Source organism: Gavialis gangeticus, unplaced genomic scaffold, assembly GCF_001723915.1.
Source record: "Gavialis gangeticus isolate Ggan-Ray unplaced genomic scaffold, GavGan_comp1, whole genome shotgun sequence".
Lineage (NCBI taxonomy): Eukaryota > Metazoa > Chordata > Crocodylia > Gavialidae > Gavialis > Gavialis gangeticus.
This window is the reverse complement of record NW_017729009.1, coordinates 14,018,372-14,036,568: the sequence shown is the minus strand read 5'-3', so window position 1 is coordinate 14,036,568 and position 18,197 is coordinate 14,018,372. Positions and strand designations below refer to the sequence as shown.

Below are 18,197 nucleotides of genomic sequence, written 5' to 3'. Positions count from 1 at the left end.
CCAGCTCCGGATCTTGGAGCCCTTTGGAGCCCTGGGCTAGCCCAAGACATTGGCAGTGAGCTTGGGTTTCCATCACTTGCAGACCTCTGCTGCAACCAATAGACCCCACCACTGGGCCTCTAGTTGCTGCACCCCTTGCTGCCCCCAGATCCACTACTGCCATAGAGCCACCCCCCTCCCTGGGCTGGATCCAGCCCGCAAGGAGTCCCCCAGTCCAGAATGCCCCAGGGCCCCAGATGAGTTTTGACACCTTTGGTTTAAAGGTCACAAACGAATGCAGATCAGAGAGGGCATGACAGATCAGAGGGAACAGCAACCTCTTAACACGACTCAGGGATTCATATAGTAGCCAGCACCTTGAATTTCACCTGAAAGTTGCCTTGCATTCTGCGCAGAGAACAGATATAATACGATGATACACCTTGCTCAGAGGCAGGCATTTTAGGTTTGAGTGAACTTTACCATTAATCTTAGTAGTGGCATCTCAAATCTAGTAGGAACAGATGCAATAACCTGGTCAGTTGAAGATGAAACAGGTATCCCTGACCACTTATTCTTGAGAATTCAGCAGTAATAAGTCTAGTACAGGGGGTGGCAATCTACAGCCTGCAGGCCAGGTGCAGCCCACGGAACCATCTGATGCGTCCTGCAGACACGAGGCTTTGGCGGCGCGGGGCTTCAGTGACAGTCGCTTTCCCCTGCCACCATGGGGAGAATTCTGGATCAGCAGCAAACACGCTTCCCATGCTGCTGCTGTGAGGAATGGGCGGCAGCGTTGGCTGAGTCCTGGTGCCCAGCCGCCTCTGACCTGAACTGGGTCACTCCAGCCTGCAGCCCAAAAAGGTTGACAACTGCTGGTCCAGTAAAACCAAAATTGTTAACTGCTTTACCAGGGGGAAGGCAAGCTCCATCAGTTTATTGTACATAGGCTTCAAAAAGGACCTCAAAAAAGGATTCTCTGTCACTCAGCATCCCTACATCTCATCTGAAGTAATGGCAAACCAACTGGCTTTTATGCAGATATGGCGCATACAGCCTCCTACAGGGATGGCGAATGGAAACACTATCGAAATAAAAATACTTTAAAATTAAAACCCAAAGGAATGGTTGCTGCTGAATTCTCAGCCATGTTTTTTTAAAAAAAGAGACTTTCCAGTGCATTCATGTATAGCTGGAAACTAAAAATATGGAGGTCAGCTGCTGCTGCTTCAGATGTCAGTTAGAAAACACTCCACAAAGTGAAGTTACTTACCAGGAAGCGTGGATCCTCAAGAATGTTGCCTCTGCATAGTCACACTGCTGGGATGCACGTCTGGCACCTCAGAGCTTCAGAAACTTGTAGGAGAGACATGTCTATTTGGTGCCACTCAAGCACCCTCTTGTGGCACTGAACATTTGTCGCCTGAATCTCTAAAGAGAGATACAGCCCTCCGCTCCCTTTTTTTTTTTTTTTTTTTTAAAGCTGGAAGAACTACTGGCATGCATGCCTGAAGTCTGCTTTTCCAGACTGCCTGCCACTTCTCTCAAAAATGGTTCTTGGTTGTTTACAATCACCTTTTTAATGATTTTGTAACTTTTAGGTAGTTTCAGTGTGTTTCCATTTTTTAACGGGTACTGTGCACTTGAGGTCATAGGCCAGTTTCCCCCCTTCAGGATTCAGTGAAAACTTAAGCCCTAATTCCTTTTGTTAAATGAATCTCTGGCTCTTCATTTGCTGGAATTAGGTGTCTATTATGGACCAGGGTGAAGCCTCCCTAAACTGATGCTCCTTGTACACAAGGCCTCTATAACCCATACATGGGAGAACTAGCAAACCTGGCTTCAGGCTCTCGATTTAGGGAATGCTGAAAGGTAGATGATATGCCCCAGATAAAGCCAAAAACGTAGCTATGCAGACACAAATGAGGCTTTAGCAAAGACAGGCAAAGCTGTTAACTGCAGTGTTAGAATCCATCCTCTGCTTGAGACCAGCCTATAGTAATTTATCCTGTCTACACTAGGAGATTACACCTATGGGCCTGTGCCAGTGGTAGACCCACCCCTGGCTGAAGTGGGGGCAATACTCACTGTATAAAAGGCCCTAGTTCTCCAGAAGTGCTTGTGGATTGAAGCGATGGTTCCATTCAGGGACACAGCAGGCCATACGCAGCTCCCAAACCCTGCACGCATCACGCACAGTGAAGCACCGACACCCAGTATCCAGCTGTGGTTATATGCAAAAGACCCTCCTAAAACCCTTTTCATTTGGGGACAGAGGGAAGGATGTACCACTGGTTATTCAACCAAGTGAACAAGTTGACAAAACTAACATATTAGTAAAAGAATGCAAACAGCAATATAAGGTGGGGAGGCTTTTAATCAACTTGCATTGCTTTTGGTAGTGACAAAGCTAAAAGAACTGCCCCTAAAGGCTAATTTGCATCTAAAACTTGTTTGCACGCTCCTATCCTTTTGTGGTAGCTCCTCACACAGGAGCCAAACACATTGTGATTAGGAGTGCTGATCTTTCATTGTGTAGGAGCTGCCAGTGTGCTAGCTGCTTGAAAGGGCGATTCATATTGCTTGCTTTCCAAAGGTGGCTAAGCTCCTGTTGGTCCTTTGTAGAAGTTCTGACAGAATCCTCTTGGGTACTCTGGCTGTGAGACAGCCCTTATGCACCCTCCTTGAAAGTTTTCCTACCTACAGCTAATGGCAGATGTCTAGCCTTACATAAGTAATAGTGATGTGCCACATGCAATTTGGACATACTCTGCCTTCTGTTGCTCAGGACCTACTTACTCAAGGCTGCTACTTACTCATAGGGCATATTTACATTACAAAACACAGTGTAATTACACGTAGCTTCAAATGAGCAAGCCTGGTTATGACAGCAGGGTTCAACAGGATAGCTGAAAAGCACTCAAACCAAAATAAAAGCATCTACACAAACTTCCTTCCACCTGTTTAATCTGCAGCAGTGCAAACTATGCGTAGACACACTTATTTAGGTTTAACAGCAGCCTTTTTGGTTAGGTTTTGACTTGTATCTAATGGTTCAGCTGAACAAAAATAGAAGTAACTACATCAACTTCTGCACTAGTTTAATTCCAATTCTTAAAATTTAATTTAAGTTAAAGAAGAGAGACCCTTGATAGTCCTTAATTAAACTGGTACAAGTTTGCTTGTTTATAGCGTTTTACTCTAGTCTCTGCCGGGTTATTACAGGTTTACATTTTCTTTCCCTGGTTCCTCTTGTTCTGTAACTCCCTCATTCCACTACTACTTTCTTCCATTAGTTGCTAAGTTTTTGCATTATATGTATAAGAAAATATATTTTTGCTTTCTCTCCCCCCCCCACCCAAAAAAAACATACCACTTTCTTTTCTATGGCTAGAAAAAGCAATTAAACCACAATGGAATGACACTAAAACATACAGCTTTCAAATGTGCGTCACATTTTTTGGTTCTGGGCTTCCGTCTCAGACTTTCCCTTGATAAGGGCTCTTCGTTTTGTTATGGCTGTGTAGGAACAGAAGCAGCCCAAAGGCCCTTTGCATTTGAAATCCTTTGAAAGCAACCTGTATAAGCACTTTTCAGCCTGCAAATAAGGTTCATAACTAGACAAAGCAAGTCATTAACCTGAGCTGTAGATGTAGCTGAGAAAAATGGTACAGGATAGTCTGGAGGAGACTTATATAATCAGGAACAGAGTTTTTACAGATTTGGCCTCCCTGCTTCTCAGTAGGTAGCATGCTGAAGTTGTCTGCCCCTTAATCAACTGCTGCAGAACCAGAGGAACGGGGTTTGACAAAATTTAAATGGTTAGAATCACTTTAAACAAAAAGCTTCTACTTTAAAGTCTAATTCAATAATAATTTGTCTGAATTGCCAGCATCAAATGGAATATTCCATTTAAAGGCTAAAAACTCATATGATATTAGTGGTTGCAACTAAGTTAATATTTATCAGTTTTCTGCTAGGGACTTTTATCACATGGACAAAATAGCTTTCTACTCAGTGACTTGCATCACAACTTTAGTAATAAGAATTAAATGGATCAGATTTCATGCACGTTATTTCACCTAAAGTAAGACCTCTTTGCTACATACTGTGCATTCTACTTATTTCTACCACTTGTAAAACATAGCTATTAGTGACTATGTAATTTCTGTTTCTAGTAAAATTTTAGCTGGTGAGTAAATACATCAGCTCAAATATCTTTTGCCATCTAAGGAAGCCACCTGCCCAGTGTACATGAGGAAGTTAAAGAACTGCCTGTGTATGCTCAGTCTGATCCAGTTCTTTAAAATGAGGATACTGCAGACCTTTACCTTTTTGCTTTCTCCTTCTGCCGACTCATCTTCCAGCTTCAAACTGGTGAAAGATTTGCTGCCAATTTCCACTCGAGTAAAAATAGCAAAAAACTGTTTTATTTTCCAAACATTCTTCTGTCAGAGAACCTGTATTGAAGGGCTTTAGATAGGTGCATGCTGACACACTGCTAATGAGCCTTAGCATCAGCAAATGGTTTAAAAACCACCCATATTCCTATAACTAAATTGTTCAACATTGCCTTGTATGTTCTTTTACTCGCATGAAAACACAGGAGGCTTCTTAAACTGTAGCTTTTCCCAAAAAAGCTAAATGCCAATAAGGCAGCTGGTGTCATATGAAAGGACAAATTATGATCCTGATTTTCTAAGTACAATTAAAAATATAAAAGAACTGACTAACTTTTCTGAAAGTAACCTACTTCCTGTTATTGACTAAAATGACAAGTGTTAGACAGTTACTATTCTTTAGTGCCATTATTTAGGTCTGTTCAGCATCACTCTCACTTTGGATCTTCAACTGACAGTTTCTCAAAAAAACATGGACATTAACTGACATTCAGTGGAAAAAAGTAAGAAGATTTATAAATCCCTCAGCATGCCACTGAACTGAATCTTATATGAGCAAGACTAAAAAAATACTACCTTGCATTCCTAACTTAACTCATATTGGTCTCAACAGGCTTTAAAAAAAAACCTAAAATACTATTTGAAGGTGGGGGAAAAAAACCACGGCCTATTAACTCAACCCTAGTGTGAGATAGTTATAGAAACAGATTGCATACCTAAGTAAATGTTAACAGTCTAGAGCTTTGACACAACCACAACTTTCAATGCTGACTTTTCTTTAAAAAAAAAAAAAAAAAGTAATCTGAACCCAGACATCCTTTGAGATGTCTGCATCAATTTTAGGATTCTTCATTTTTCAGTTGCTGACTGCAGTGCATTTTTTCTGTGATAATCTGTTTTGCACAAGTTTTCAAACACACTCAGCAAACAAGGGGCAGATCATGCTTTAAAATATATATATGTGTATACACACACACATAAAATTTACAATTCACTGGTAAGCTGCGTGACAATCGGATGCATCAGTGCCATATGATCTGGAACTCCATCTTCCTCCTGGGAGAGGGTTTTTTTTTTTTTTTTCCTTGAAATGCACTGACAGTTTGCATATTCCATTTCTCCAAGAAACTTTTTTGTAATTCTTACAAAAGAAATGCATGACATGCTATTATGGACAACAAAATTTAAAGTCAAGAGCTCTTTTCCAGAGCCAGGAAAGCAGCAGATACAAGTCTGCCTTTGTAGCCCCATATTTCTGGAAAAAAAATGAGAACTACAATTTCAATATTCTGGATGAAGCATCATACTATTAATGTATCTAAAAATCCTTTTCCTTTCCCAATAAATTAATTTTTAAAAATGTTAATCAGAAATCCACAGTTGTTATAAAAATGTGGGGTAGACCATTCTTAAATTACTAGAAATGTAAATCAGGACATTTTAGAAATCACATTATTTGAAGCTGCTATTTTCCTGCTTTAATAGTTCCTCATTGGATATATGTTTTGCTGTCTTTTGCTATTTGATCCTCATTTTACTTCTGTTTTGACATGCCCTGAAGCTTTATGACTAACATCCATCTGATATAAAGGCTAGTATTATGGGAATAAAACACCCCTTGGCAGAAGCTTTAAAATACTATTATGTTTCTCAGTGTGAAACTGAATTTTTGAATGCCCATGCTTTAACTCCCACCGTCTCAGCAACCCTTTTATAGCAATTTTTTTAAAAGTTAAAATTCAGCAGGCATGTATGCTGTATACTGGTTATTCTAAAATACTGATCATCTAAAGTAAATGGCTAAATAGCTGAAAAAAATGATGTGTATGCATAACTCTTCTGAGCTGGATAGCATGAATACTGCCTGTATCTTTAAAGCCTTTTAGTATTCATTTAGCACTACACATGCATGATGCTTTCCAGGTTAAATAGCACAGCTACCCAACAAACCCAATGATTTCCAATGACACCAAGATGTTACATAGTGTGAACCAATTTCAGGTTGTATGTTTTGTTGCATAAAAATACTTACTAATTGGACCTTAAGCCATTGTGAATCTTAGAATCCATGAGAATTTAGAAACAGTGGGTGGTGCTAGAGTAGAAGGGAAGTGAAAATACTCCTACAAAGCTGCATGTTATATGCCTTAAATAACCACATTACTAGTGTTGTTATATACACAATTAGATCAGGAGAAAAAAAGATGTTTTTTTGTTTTAAATCATGCGAGTATCAAATGTCCCTACAATCCAGGTTCTCAGAACATTTAGGAAAATGCCTAAACTGGTCTGACTCATTCTTTCCTGCCACCCAATATAATTACCATTGCCAATAAATACACTAATGTCTTACTTCCAATTAGGGCAACAATATTTTGTAGGAAGTTTGATGGCATGTTAGGTATACATAATGCAGCACTGAAAGAACATTCTAAAAGAATAATTCTGCAAACCCAAGCAAGTGAGGTGCCTCATTTGATGTCTAGGGAACTTAATGTGCAATAAATTACTTGCATGAATAAGGATTTGCAAAAAATCAGGTCTTATGTTGTTGAATAGAGGCCGATTATTTAGGTAAATTATCATTTTTTGTTTAGTCCAAATTACATGTACTGAACAGGCTACAAATCTGTAGGGCTCTCCTCCTACCTGTAAAAGCTCCCTACGTAAAGAAGTCTCAGTTGGCTTTTTTCCCCCCCCGATATTGTAATATTAATTTCTTAGGAAATTCTACGGACCACTTAAATCAGGGCTGTCCAACTGGCAACCTGTGAGCTGCACGCAGCTGCTCAGGCTGCTACCCAGGCACCACTCCCCACACCATGGCTCCTACTGCAGAGTGAGCTGGGGTCTCCAGGCACCATCTCCCCTCCCCTCCCCACTTCAATTTTTGCTTTCTGCACATGTCCCAGGGAGGGGGCCCAGGAGGAGGGGCTGGGCTGCCTGTACAGCATGTGTAACAGGGTGGGTGGCTAGGGAGTGAGGCTGCTTGCATGGGGAGTACAACAGAGGGACAGAAGAGGGCAGCTGCTACATGCAGCCCACATGGGACATGGCCTGTTGGTCGGTGGCCTATGCAGCATGCAGCTTCCCATCAATCAGAAGCTGGACAGCCCTGACTTAAACCTTTGATCACGGTTATTGACCAATAAAGTAGGACCATTTTTTCACCAAAAATAATTGTATTTGGTAGTTTAGTAATGGTACAACTGAATCCAAAACGTTTTTAGAACTTACCTTAATTACAGCAATCTGAAGCTCCTGCTTCTCTGCTCATTAAGTGAACTCTTCATCCAATACATACTGAATTGCCTTGTTTTCATAAAAAGGCCTGGTCTACACAGATTTTGTACCTACTCAACTATTTCAGTTATTTTCTATTGAAATGTTCTACCACTAGTATGGACCGTGCATTCTCATATAAAGATGCCCTTTCTTTTATAGGAATCAGCTATATGATTATCAGCACAGTTATAGTGGTGTAACTGTATTAACCCTAAGAGATTGTGAACTTATCCTAGATTGGTATGGGAAAAAGCCATACAAGTTTAAGCAGGGCCCCCTTTACTTCTGATGTTACTTACTTAAAGAAAAAAAAAAACATTTCTGCAAAATATTTAAAACCTGAAATGGAAATTTAAAATGAAAGTTTTTACAAAACAAGCATTAAATCAATCAAATAAATAAATAAATAATAAATAAATAATTAGGTGTCTACTAAAACAACGCCAGACTTATTAATTTAAGTAGGGACAAAAGGATCAACAGATAACTATAATTAGTTGTCTATTATAGCTGTATTTCTCAAAGAAATGCAGTAAAATATAGGGTTAGGCAAAATTTAAAAAAAATATTTGAAAGAGTTCAAAAGTAGCAGTCTTGGTACATAAATTTGAATTTAAAGCATTATAAATGCTACTAAAATAGAAAAACTTAAAAAGGGGTCCCCTTGATGTTTAAAAATTCAAGCAATGCAGCACACTTGTCTTAAATTTGTGTCTCTTAATAGATCATTTAAAAGTTCAAAATTAAAAATTAAATTGTGTTAAAATATAGCTAATGAAAGCTGGGAAAAAGGAATATTTGTATTCATTAAATTTCCAAGTGAGATAATTTCATGAGACACCTATTTATCAGGTGCTCTGTAAATGTGAAATGAAAGATTTCACGTAACACCACTCTTTAGCTGGAGTCAATCAAAAACATGCTAATAGCACAGAAGTCTTGTTCAGATTACAAAGCAATATTTACTTACCTTTAAGTGAGCTAACAAGAGTTTTAGGACATTAACACAAACCCTACTAAATTATAATATGCACTACAATACCTCTGCCTTATTTCCTTTTATATGTTTCTGTGCATGTGAAAAATGTGTGATATGAGCACACAAGGAAAATAAAGAGTACTAGTCCCACTTAAAGTATAGCATTAAGTGAATAAAAAGATAGGAAGACCACTTCTCATCTATCTGAAAGCTAAAAGTTGTTTCTAAAATATAAGTCCCATTGAAAACTACGTTGGAGAGTTCAGTCTTTACACTGGCAATGCAAATATAAAACCTGAGACGTGCCAAAGCTAAATTAAATTATGAAAATAAAAGTTGTTAGTACAATGAAATGCTAAAACAGGTGTGCCTTGTACAATTTAGAATCTTCTGAATTTTAGCTCCTACCAATACTTACCTCCGAGAACAGAAATAGGTATAAGTTTTGGAAAGCACAGAGTAGCTCGGCAGCTGGTTTACATCCAGAAATCAGTTGTGTACAGCTTGGTAAACCCTAGCCAAATAACATAACTTACAAATGATGCAAGTGAACCTTCAAATTTTCTGATGTGCATGTCTGGAATCTTTGAAGGTGGAGAGAAAAAATTTAGAGTCATATTAAGAAGATACTAAGCTTCCTAATCTTGCAGAGGCAAGAATGGGTGGGTACTGAAATAAAATTAAATTATTACTCAGGAATATCCCTATACGATACATACATTTGAACAACAGTGAAGATGAAATGGCAGCAGTCTTTTCTGGCTTTACTGCATTGTAATTATGATCGCTTGCCCAGGACGGTGTGCTGTTTTCTGAGGCTGGCTCTTTAGCAACCTGCTGAGTGTTCGCCTCAGTCTTGGGGGTTGTCACCACAGCTTTCTTCATGTTCATCTCTCTTTTCTCAGGAATCTGTCTCTTCTGGGAGGACACAGGTTTAATACCTGCCTATATAAGTAGTAAAACCTTCATTAGTAATACTTGTAATCCCAAAAAGGACACGTGTATTAAGAAACAATTATTTTTATATATACAGTAAATACATTTGAGAGTATACAATCAAGATTCAGATTCAGGTCTCTAAAGCTAGGATAAGGCATTAACTTAGCAGGAGTTATACCTCTGTATAACCTAAATTATACAGAGATCCTGCCAAGAAGTTGACACTGAATTGTACTTAGCATTAATTATGTGGACATCTCCATACCTAACTATACCTGCCATTTTAAAGTAGATTACAGAAATAGACAACTAAAGTATGGCTTTAAAGGGTCTCTAGAAGTTAGCTTTTATTTAGTTACAGTAGACAAACCCTCTACCTACGTAGCTCCTACCTCCCACAACCCTGCTACATTGATCTAGAATTCTAAATCTGTAACTTAGTTCTAATAAAAAATTCCACAAAATTATTTAAAAAAAAGCTGTTGATAGTGTTTACAGGGCATTTAAAGAGGAGGACATTTTAAAAGCTCTCACTTTCCTGTTGTCTTTATGTTATTAAAATAAATCCAATTAAAATGCTATTTCGGGACAGAAAATAGCAAAAATATGGAAGGAAAGAGTTCCTCTCCAATATAATATCTTGCAACCATCTCTAAATGAAAAACTACTAGAAACTGTGCAGAAACATACAGAAGCAAGTCACCATGCTTCAGGACAATGGCTGCCCCTAAGTTTTTCATTATATCATGCACAGACACACACTTACCTGTGGCTGAGGTTTTGGTACAGTTGATTTTTCAGATTTTGGTTTGATCTTCTCTTTTGGTTTTGCATCTTTGCCTGCACTGAGAAATTTCATGGTGGCTGCAGCGTGCTTAAGAATGCAGTCACTACTGCAATACACAGAATCAGGCTGAGCCACATTAAAACAGCCAGGACCAATGCATTTAGATGCACCAGGAGCCTCAGTTACCTGAAGGGTGAAACACAGAAAGTTCAAACTATTTTTTTAAAAAAAAACTAGTTCTCTGCAACATTGAAGCATCTATGTGTTAATTTTCTTTCAGCGTGCACTTCACGCATGCTTAGTCACAGTGATAGAGCAGTGTGTAAATGCTAACTTAGAAGTATAACAGCACTTTTCAGTAAGCATCAGACTCTACAGTGACCTACAGTTGTGTATAGGATAACAGCAGTCAGCCTAAACACTTCACTCTTGAAAGGTCAATAAAGTATTTATACAATCATTACAATATAATCTATAAGAGGGTCTCTTGATTAATATTAAACAGAAAAGCATCAGAGATTTGAACCTCATTTCTCATGGAATTAGAGATATTGGAGATGGAAGAGACTTATCAGAGTAACAACACTGTCAGTGCAAAGGATGCTGTAGGCAATGGTTTTCTCCAGTTTTGTCCAACGTAATTTAAGAATTTGAGGCAATGGGGAAGACTGTTACAGCCTAATATTTTTTTCCCTTTCAGGTTAGAAAGTTCCCCTGACACTCAGTCCCAGATATCCAAATTTCATGCCACTACTTGTAAGTCATACCAGTGTTGTGAACTAAATAATTCCTCTCCCTCCTCAGCATTAAGATATACTAGTAACAGCTGCTTTGAAAATGTGACAGATAAGACTAGAAAGAAATCTACAGATATTTGAGTGATGTTATTACATCTCCCTTTTGTTACTGTTTAGTTGCAATATATCTATTTAACTCTATCAACGGTCCAAGTAGATAGTGCACTGGACCAAGAGTCAAGAAGTCTGGATTGTAGTTCTTACTGTACTAAATCTACAGATGAAAAGCACTTTATTATTCCTTCCTCATGTATCATATATTCCTCTCCCCGCTCTCTTCTTATATCCCTTCCACTTGTCAAAGTTCTTTCGATAACGTGTTGATCAGAATCAAAAAAGTAACCTTTCACGTACAGTCAAAACAGTTGGGGGGAAGTTTATGAGCTCTGCACTAGCAAACCAAAATTGCGCTGGCTTTTTTAAATGCCTTATCCCAGTGTACGCTCATGCACTACCTTGCACTTTTTTCAACTTTATCATATTTGTTATTTCTGCTCTTGTATATAAATCACTCCACACCCTATCACATCTCCATCCTCACTGGTTATTCCCTCTTCCAGACCACTAGCGAAGATGTTAAATAAGAACATGGGGTTGACTTATACACTGTTTCGACTTATATACCACAAAATACAGTACCTAATACTTCCTATGACTGAATTCTATTAGATAGCCTTCCCTGACTCAGTGTAGTGTTGTTTCCATTTATTATTTAACATTTTAATCCACAACAGTGCAGCTAACCACAATGATCTGAATAAATTTTTCAATTAAGATGTAATGAGGCAGTACTAGTTGCTTAACTAAAACCTGAATACCACATTACATAGAAATAATTTTATTCTTCAGAATAACCCCATAGAGTGCATACATTTTTCACATCTGACAATAATATATAATAAAAATTAAGTAAATGCTCCTGAGAAGGAATCTCATATTTCAGTTCAGTCTGTCTCTGTGTCAAAAAGGGCCCAATCCTGCACCACTCAAATTAATGGTAAAATTGCCATTACTATTATTTTATTACCATATTTTATACAGAAGACCTAGTCATGGACCAAGACTCAAGTGTGCTAGTGCTATACAAACACAGAACAAAAAGACTAAATGTTTTCAGCCAGGACTAAGACCAAAGCAAGAGAAAAGACTGCTGAAGACAGATGGAAAAGCACAAGGAAACAATGCAACTGTAGTGATCAGCATAATAGGCTGCAATCTCAGCACAGAAAGAGTGCTTATTTTGCAGGCATCACAGTAAGCAGCAGTTTAAGGAGGACTTGGGGCACCAGTTCCCAAAAACTGTGGGTTGTGACCTCAAATGGGGTCACAACATCAGTGGATGGGGTTGCAGCACAGTGCTCTTTCCCACACCAGGTCTTACCTGCTGGGCTGCACAGGCCAGAGGGAAGGGCAGCAGAGCGGGGAACCCCAAGTCCAAAGCCCACATTCCCCCCCTTGATTGGTATACATCAATCTCCTTCCAAGCATACAACAGCATGGGAAAAGCACACCCCTACTGTGCAACCTCATCTTTTTCAAACTGCCATAGGGTTATTCTGTCATAAAACTACCCAAGTCTGATATTGAATGTGCTTAAGGAATATAGCTAAGGTAAGAATAAGAAGCCTTATAATATAGCCACTTTTAGTTGAGTTTCTTATTTAAGAAGGCTCCAAGACGTGTAGGACTAAAATTTATTAACTAATCAATCGTGAATAAAGTCAGTAGAGCAAACAGAATTTCACTCGTTATTACAGTAAATAATCCTTACCTATCTGTAAAACCATTTCTGAATTCGACAAAATTAGTATCAACACATGGGAATAATGCATTAAAACTTATAAATATAAAATGCAAGTGTTCTTTAAAAAAATCATTTAAAAATAAATAATGAAAGGTATTTATTTTACAAACTTGTCTGTAGATGAGTGAAGACTTTCTATGCTTGCGTTACATAAAGTTTTCACTCCAGAGTTCTCACTTATCCCTGAATTTAGAACTGGAGTAGAATTAGCCAACACAGAAATCCAGTGCCAGTTATAATTTTCCATACACACTGGCAACAGTTTGAAAGAATAACTAAAATATTAGACAAGTTTTAAGAGCCATTTTTAAACAACAAGCTCTATGTATTAAGAGCTTAAATGAGTTATGTGATCAAACTACTTACACTAGCTAGAAGTAGACAAACTAGACTGATTCCGAGTATGAACTGACAAGTATTCTGACATTACTAATTGGACACTTCCTGCACTTATTTGAAAAAGGACAATTTTAAAATAAAAACCAACCAACCAATCTGGAATTTTAAGAGCAATAAAAAAGAAAAGGAATTGAGTCAGTGCCTTGACTCCCCAAATTACCATGTTAAAAAGTCTAAAAGATGCCTAATATGCAATTAAATTATTTTCCCTGAATCTTGACGTACAGTTTGTAAATCTGCATTTCAAAATGAAAATGTTCTAACAATTGTGCTACTAATTCAGTTCTAGGTCAACATATTTAACCATCAGAAGAGAAACAAACATCAATTTAAATACAGTATTTTTTAAATATAAAAACATGTTAAATGCCATAGCCCACAGATAAACTATTGTTCCAATATAGCTGGTAGAATAAGACAACTAAAATACTTACAGGTTGAAATATCTTGAGTTTTTTCTTCCCACTTGGATTGGCAGCTTTTTCAATCCGACCTTTGATTCCTTGGTCCTCAACAGACTTCTGTTCGACTATGCCAATACTTGTGAGTTCTGTGCCATCAATATTTAATTGCCTTGACTTAGCTTCTTGTCGGTCTGCTTCTGAAATGGTCTCATCTTGGCCCTGCAGAATGGTGCAATTTGGGCAGATGTAGTCCTCTCCATTCCTTTCCAACAGCCGCCCACGAGCCTCAGAAATCCCCACACAGTCACCATGAAACCATTCCTCACATCTGTCACAACAAATCATAAATCTGGAAAGACATAAGATATTGAAGTGTAAGTAACACAGAATTCCAGAATAGTGATATACTTGCAGTAACTTACTATAACTTAGAAATGTGAATAAATATGTATATGCATTCTATTAAATATAATCAAATTAGATATTCTTCATACTCCCTCAGATTACCAAAAATATTTATCTCTGTCCCAAAATGCAAACATTAATAGAAGACTTATTTCCTACTGGAAGAGAAGCATTATTTAAACAGTATTTTTAGATCAGGATTTGGCAATCTACAGCCCAAGGGCCAGATGAAACCACCAAAAGTCACTGGATCTGGCTGGTGGAGCTGAGGCATCAGCAGTGACGTTGGGCCTCTGTGGTATTTGGCAGCAGGAGGCTCTGCCTGCAAACATGGACATATGGCCAGTTCCTAGTGTCAGCCCAACTTGGCCCCGAGCTGGGCCATTCCAGCCCACCACCAGAAACCTTTGTTGACTGCTGTTTTAGATAACATTTTCCATATGTACAGCTTACCTATTATTGTGAGGCTGGCGACAGATACAGTAGAGTGTATTTGGATCATAAATCTCAGACTCAGGTTTGCTTTTCATGAATTCTTCAGGCTCTTCACCTTTGATCACCTTTGCTCCCAAGGGAGGTTTTATTTCTTTCTTGACCTGAAGTTCTTCTGTAGGCTCCTCAGATGCATCTACTTGACTGTCAATCTCAGTGCAGTCTGTGGATTCGGGTTCTTGTTTAACAGGCACCTCAGCCTTCACTTGATTTCCTTCCTGGGGACTACCTGTTTCTGCAGGATTCTGTTCAAGGTGTCTTTTCCTAAGGCGGTTCTGTATCTCTTTCAGTGTCAATTCTGCAGGTTTTTGTTCAACACGCTTCTTTCTTAGACGATTCTGTAGTTCCTTCAGAGTCAATCCATCGCTATCACTATCAGAAGTGTCATCATCATCTTTTCCACCTCTGTTTTTTGAGACAGTCTGATCCTTATCATCTCTAGAGTCCCTTTTTTGAGTGCTAGTTTTTACGTCTGGGGTGCTCTCTACACTGCCTTCAGAGGCAGTCTCAACATCTGTAACTGGACAGGATGCAGGTTCACTTGAATCTTCAAGTGCAGTAGGAACAATTTTCCTCCCTCTACGTCTTACAGTTGTAAGAAATTCTTCCACTCTTTCAGTGCGCTTGGGTTGCCGTCCGCTACGTCGGAGGGACAAGTTTTGCTGCTGCTGCGGTTGTTGCTCACTAGTGTCTATATCAATATCTCCTGCACCTTCTCGCTTAGCAATTGTAGTCCTTCGAAAACCCCATGTTTTCTTGAATTCCTTACTTGTGGGCTTGATGGCTTTTTGTTCCTCCTCATTGCTTTGCTCACCTTTATCGTCTAAAGCTGACGCTTAAAGAGTAAAATTTTAAGAAAGAATTCCTCATTTAGGGTCATAAGTTATTTATTTTTTAACACACAATTTTTCCAAACCTAATTAAGTTTTCTTTGGGAAACTAGATATATACGTAAAAGATGATATACCCCTAAGTGGGGGTGTTTTTCTGATGCACTAAGATTTCCTACAGAGATTTAGGGTCCAAGGTAGCAAAATCGTCCTATTATACTGTCATGCAATTCTACGCTTCATTTTGTGGTCATGATAAGAAAAAAATAGGCAACCTCTCTCCTAAATACCTGTGGTGTTCCATCTGACAGCAGGGTTTGCTTACTGGCTCACTTAATGCTATGTCAACATAAACCAGCTGTTAGGAATAGCTCACCCAATACATCCTTGTCCCTCATGGTTTAGGCATGTTAGAAGCTTCTATAATACACTAGTAGGGATGTGAAAGGTTAAACAATTAACTGTTAAGTGTGGTGATAATGGGGGAGTTTACTGGATCTCCCCACCAGCTCAGTCTGGCAAGGAACGGGACAGGGAAGCCACAGGATGCCCCAGCAAGAATCAGAAGACTGTAGGGCAGGCAGGAGGGATGGAGGGAGGAGCAAGGGGAATGGGGACTAGTACCCAAAGCCTATGAGAAAAACAGGAAGCATTCTAATGACTCAATTAAGCAATTAGCTGTTGTTCCACAGGTGCTCCCTCTTTCCCAGCACAGGGCTTCAGGTGGGCTGTTGTCTGGCTGGGCTTCCCTCTTCCCCACCTACCCCCAGTCAAAGGGCCCCAGGAGTTGGGATAGGGTCCCAGAAACTGTGTTGAAGCTGCTGTGTTACTGGTTAATCATTTAACTGATTGTTTAAATGATATAATTATAGGAAGGTTAGACAAATATTTTTTAAACAATGTTTACAACCCTGTACTTTGTATATACCTTAAATATAAAGGGATGTAAATCCTGGCTGCAGAGTCAATGGGAAAATTCCTATTGATGAAGCTGTTGCTTAAAAAAGCTTATACCATGCATCTCTGATTTAGTTAGTCTATAAAAGGTACAAATCTATCCTGCGTTCTGCCTGACTTAAAACTAACATGGCTAGCTACCTCTCAAAATTCCTTTTTGGCCCTAATAACATCAGGATTTCATAAAGCAGTATTACTGTACCTAAAGTACAGTCCAGACAATGACTACCCCAATTAGATAACAGAGAGAATGGACAACACTACAGACACAATCAGTTTATAGTCACTTCAGTCAAATGTCTGTTCCCTGTTTACCTCTACCATTTTTTGAAAAAAAAAATTGAAATTTTTAAAAGTTTAAAATTGATTGGGGGAGGGGGTTGTTGTTTTGGTTTTTTTTTTTAAATTCTCAACAATAAAATACAGGAAAAAATATACTGGCGGTTTTTGTTTTTTTAGCTTTTTCAACACTTAAGAGCTAGTTTAAATGTGTCAAATACACTGTGAATCATTTGACAATGGCATTATCACTCACTATTATTTATCAACTCTGAGAAACCTCTCTCATAGTGGGTGCTTATGGGTGGAAACATGAGGCAAGTCAGGACTTCCAGGTGCTACCATAATAAAAAAAAAAAAAGCAGCAGCTGCAGATTGGCTCATGGCAACAGAAACCTAGAGCTAACCTTTACAAATCTGATAAAAACCCAAAGCCATTAATGTTACAGCAATTTCAGTCTAGGTTTCTTGGGCATTTCTAGGAGGTGAAAGATACCAGAGTGCAGAGATTTATCAGATTATTGATCCAAAGATAAATCACCTAGTGATCAAAGTATGTATTCCACCCATCTTTGTAGAACATCAATCCTGATCAACTGATCCCTGCAACAAACCCTTTCAGTAGGGATCCTCCAAAGAGCATAAAAAAAATAAAGTTGTTAAGAGCTATTAATGCTGTGGATGCACTACAAAAAACTGAAAACAGCAAAACTCATCGCAAATAGTGCTTCCTGCGAAAAGCAAATCACTATTTACGGGAACATTAATCTATCAATTCAGCTTTTCCACAGCCCATGCTGCTTGTGGACAAAACCTAGATCTGGGGTGCCCAACCTGCAGCTCTTCAGAAGTAAATATTGTCTCCTTGAATCTTTGCACAAGCACAGTGACCAGCTTCCACAGCTGTTACATCACATCATTACATATTACTGTGGCTTTTTGGCAATGTACATTCCCAAATTCTGACTCCTTCTCAGGCTCAAGTTGGCCACCCCCTGACCTAGATAAATAGACTAATTGTCAAGTATAGGTAGAAGAGATTATTACACTATTCTTAATGGTCAAGGACTCCTCTTAAACCACTGCCCAGCTGCTAACCCTCATCTGTTTAAATCAGGGACTGTTAGGTTAATCTCAACTGCTGCAGTAGCGTACAAGGAGAAAAGCAGTTTCATAGGTAACCAACAGTTCAAGATTTCAATTTATTTAGAAAAATACAGGGGAGAAAAAAAAAACCCATCTGCTAAGAGTGAAATCAACCACTGAATTAAATGTTGGATGTACCTGTCTATCCTGATTTGTCTGTGTTTATAAATCATCTGGGTAAGTGACCATGTCTTTGCTTTTTACTGAAAACGCTACACTGACAGGGGCATTAGAATATAGTGCTCTTCCTAAGAAATATATTTGGACATTAAATTGAACAGAAGTCTTTTTTTTTTTTTTTTTTTTTTAAAGAAA

General features: G+C 38.6%; 1 protein-coding gene across 3 annotated transcripts in view; it reads right to left on the bottom strand.

The window, feature by feature from the left end:
* DIDO1 (death inducer-obliterator 1) overlaps positions 1–18,197 on the bottom strand; it is an 85,242-nt gene that overhangs the window by 58,741 nt on the left and 8,304 nt on the right. For 2 of the 3 annotated variants that reach the window (XM_019510130.1, XM_019510131.1), the window contains 4 exons: positions 14,632–15,505; positions 13,804–14,122; positions 10,349–10,555; positions 9,363–9,588 (listed from right to left, as the gene is read on the bottom strand). In XM_019510130.1, coding sequence (XP_019365675.1) covers positions 9,363–9,588; positions 10,349–10,555; positions 13,804–14,122; positions 14,632–15,505 — 1,626 coding nt within the window. The remainder of the gene's footprint in view (positions 1–9,362; positions 9,589–10,348; positions 10,556–13,803; positions 14,123–14,631; positions 15,506–18,197) is intronic. The other variant, XM_019510132.1, reaches the window with a different exon arrangement.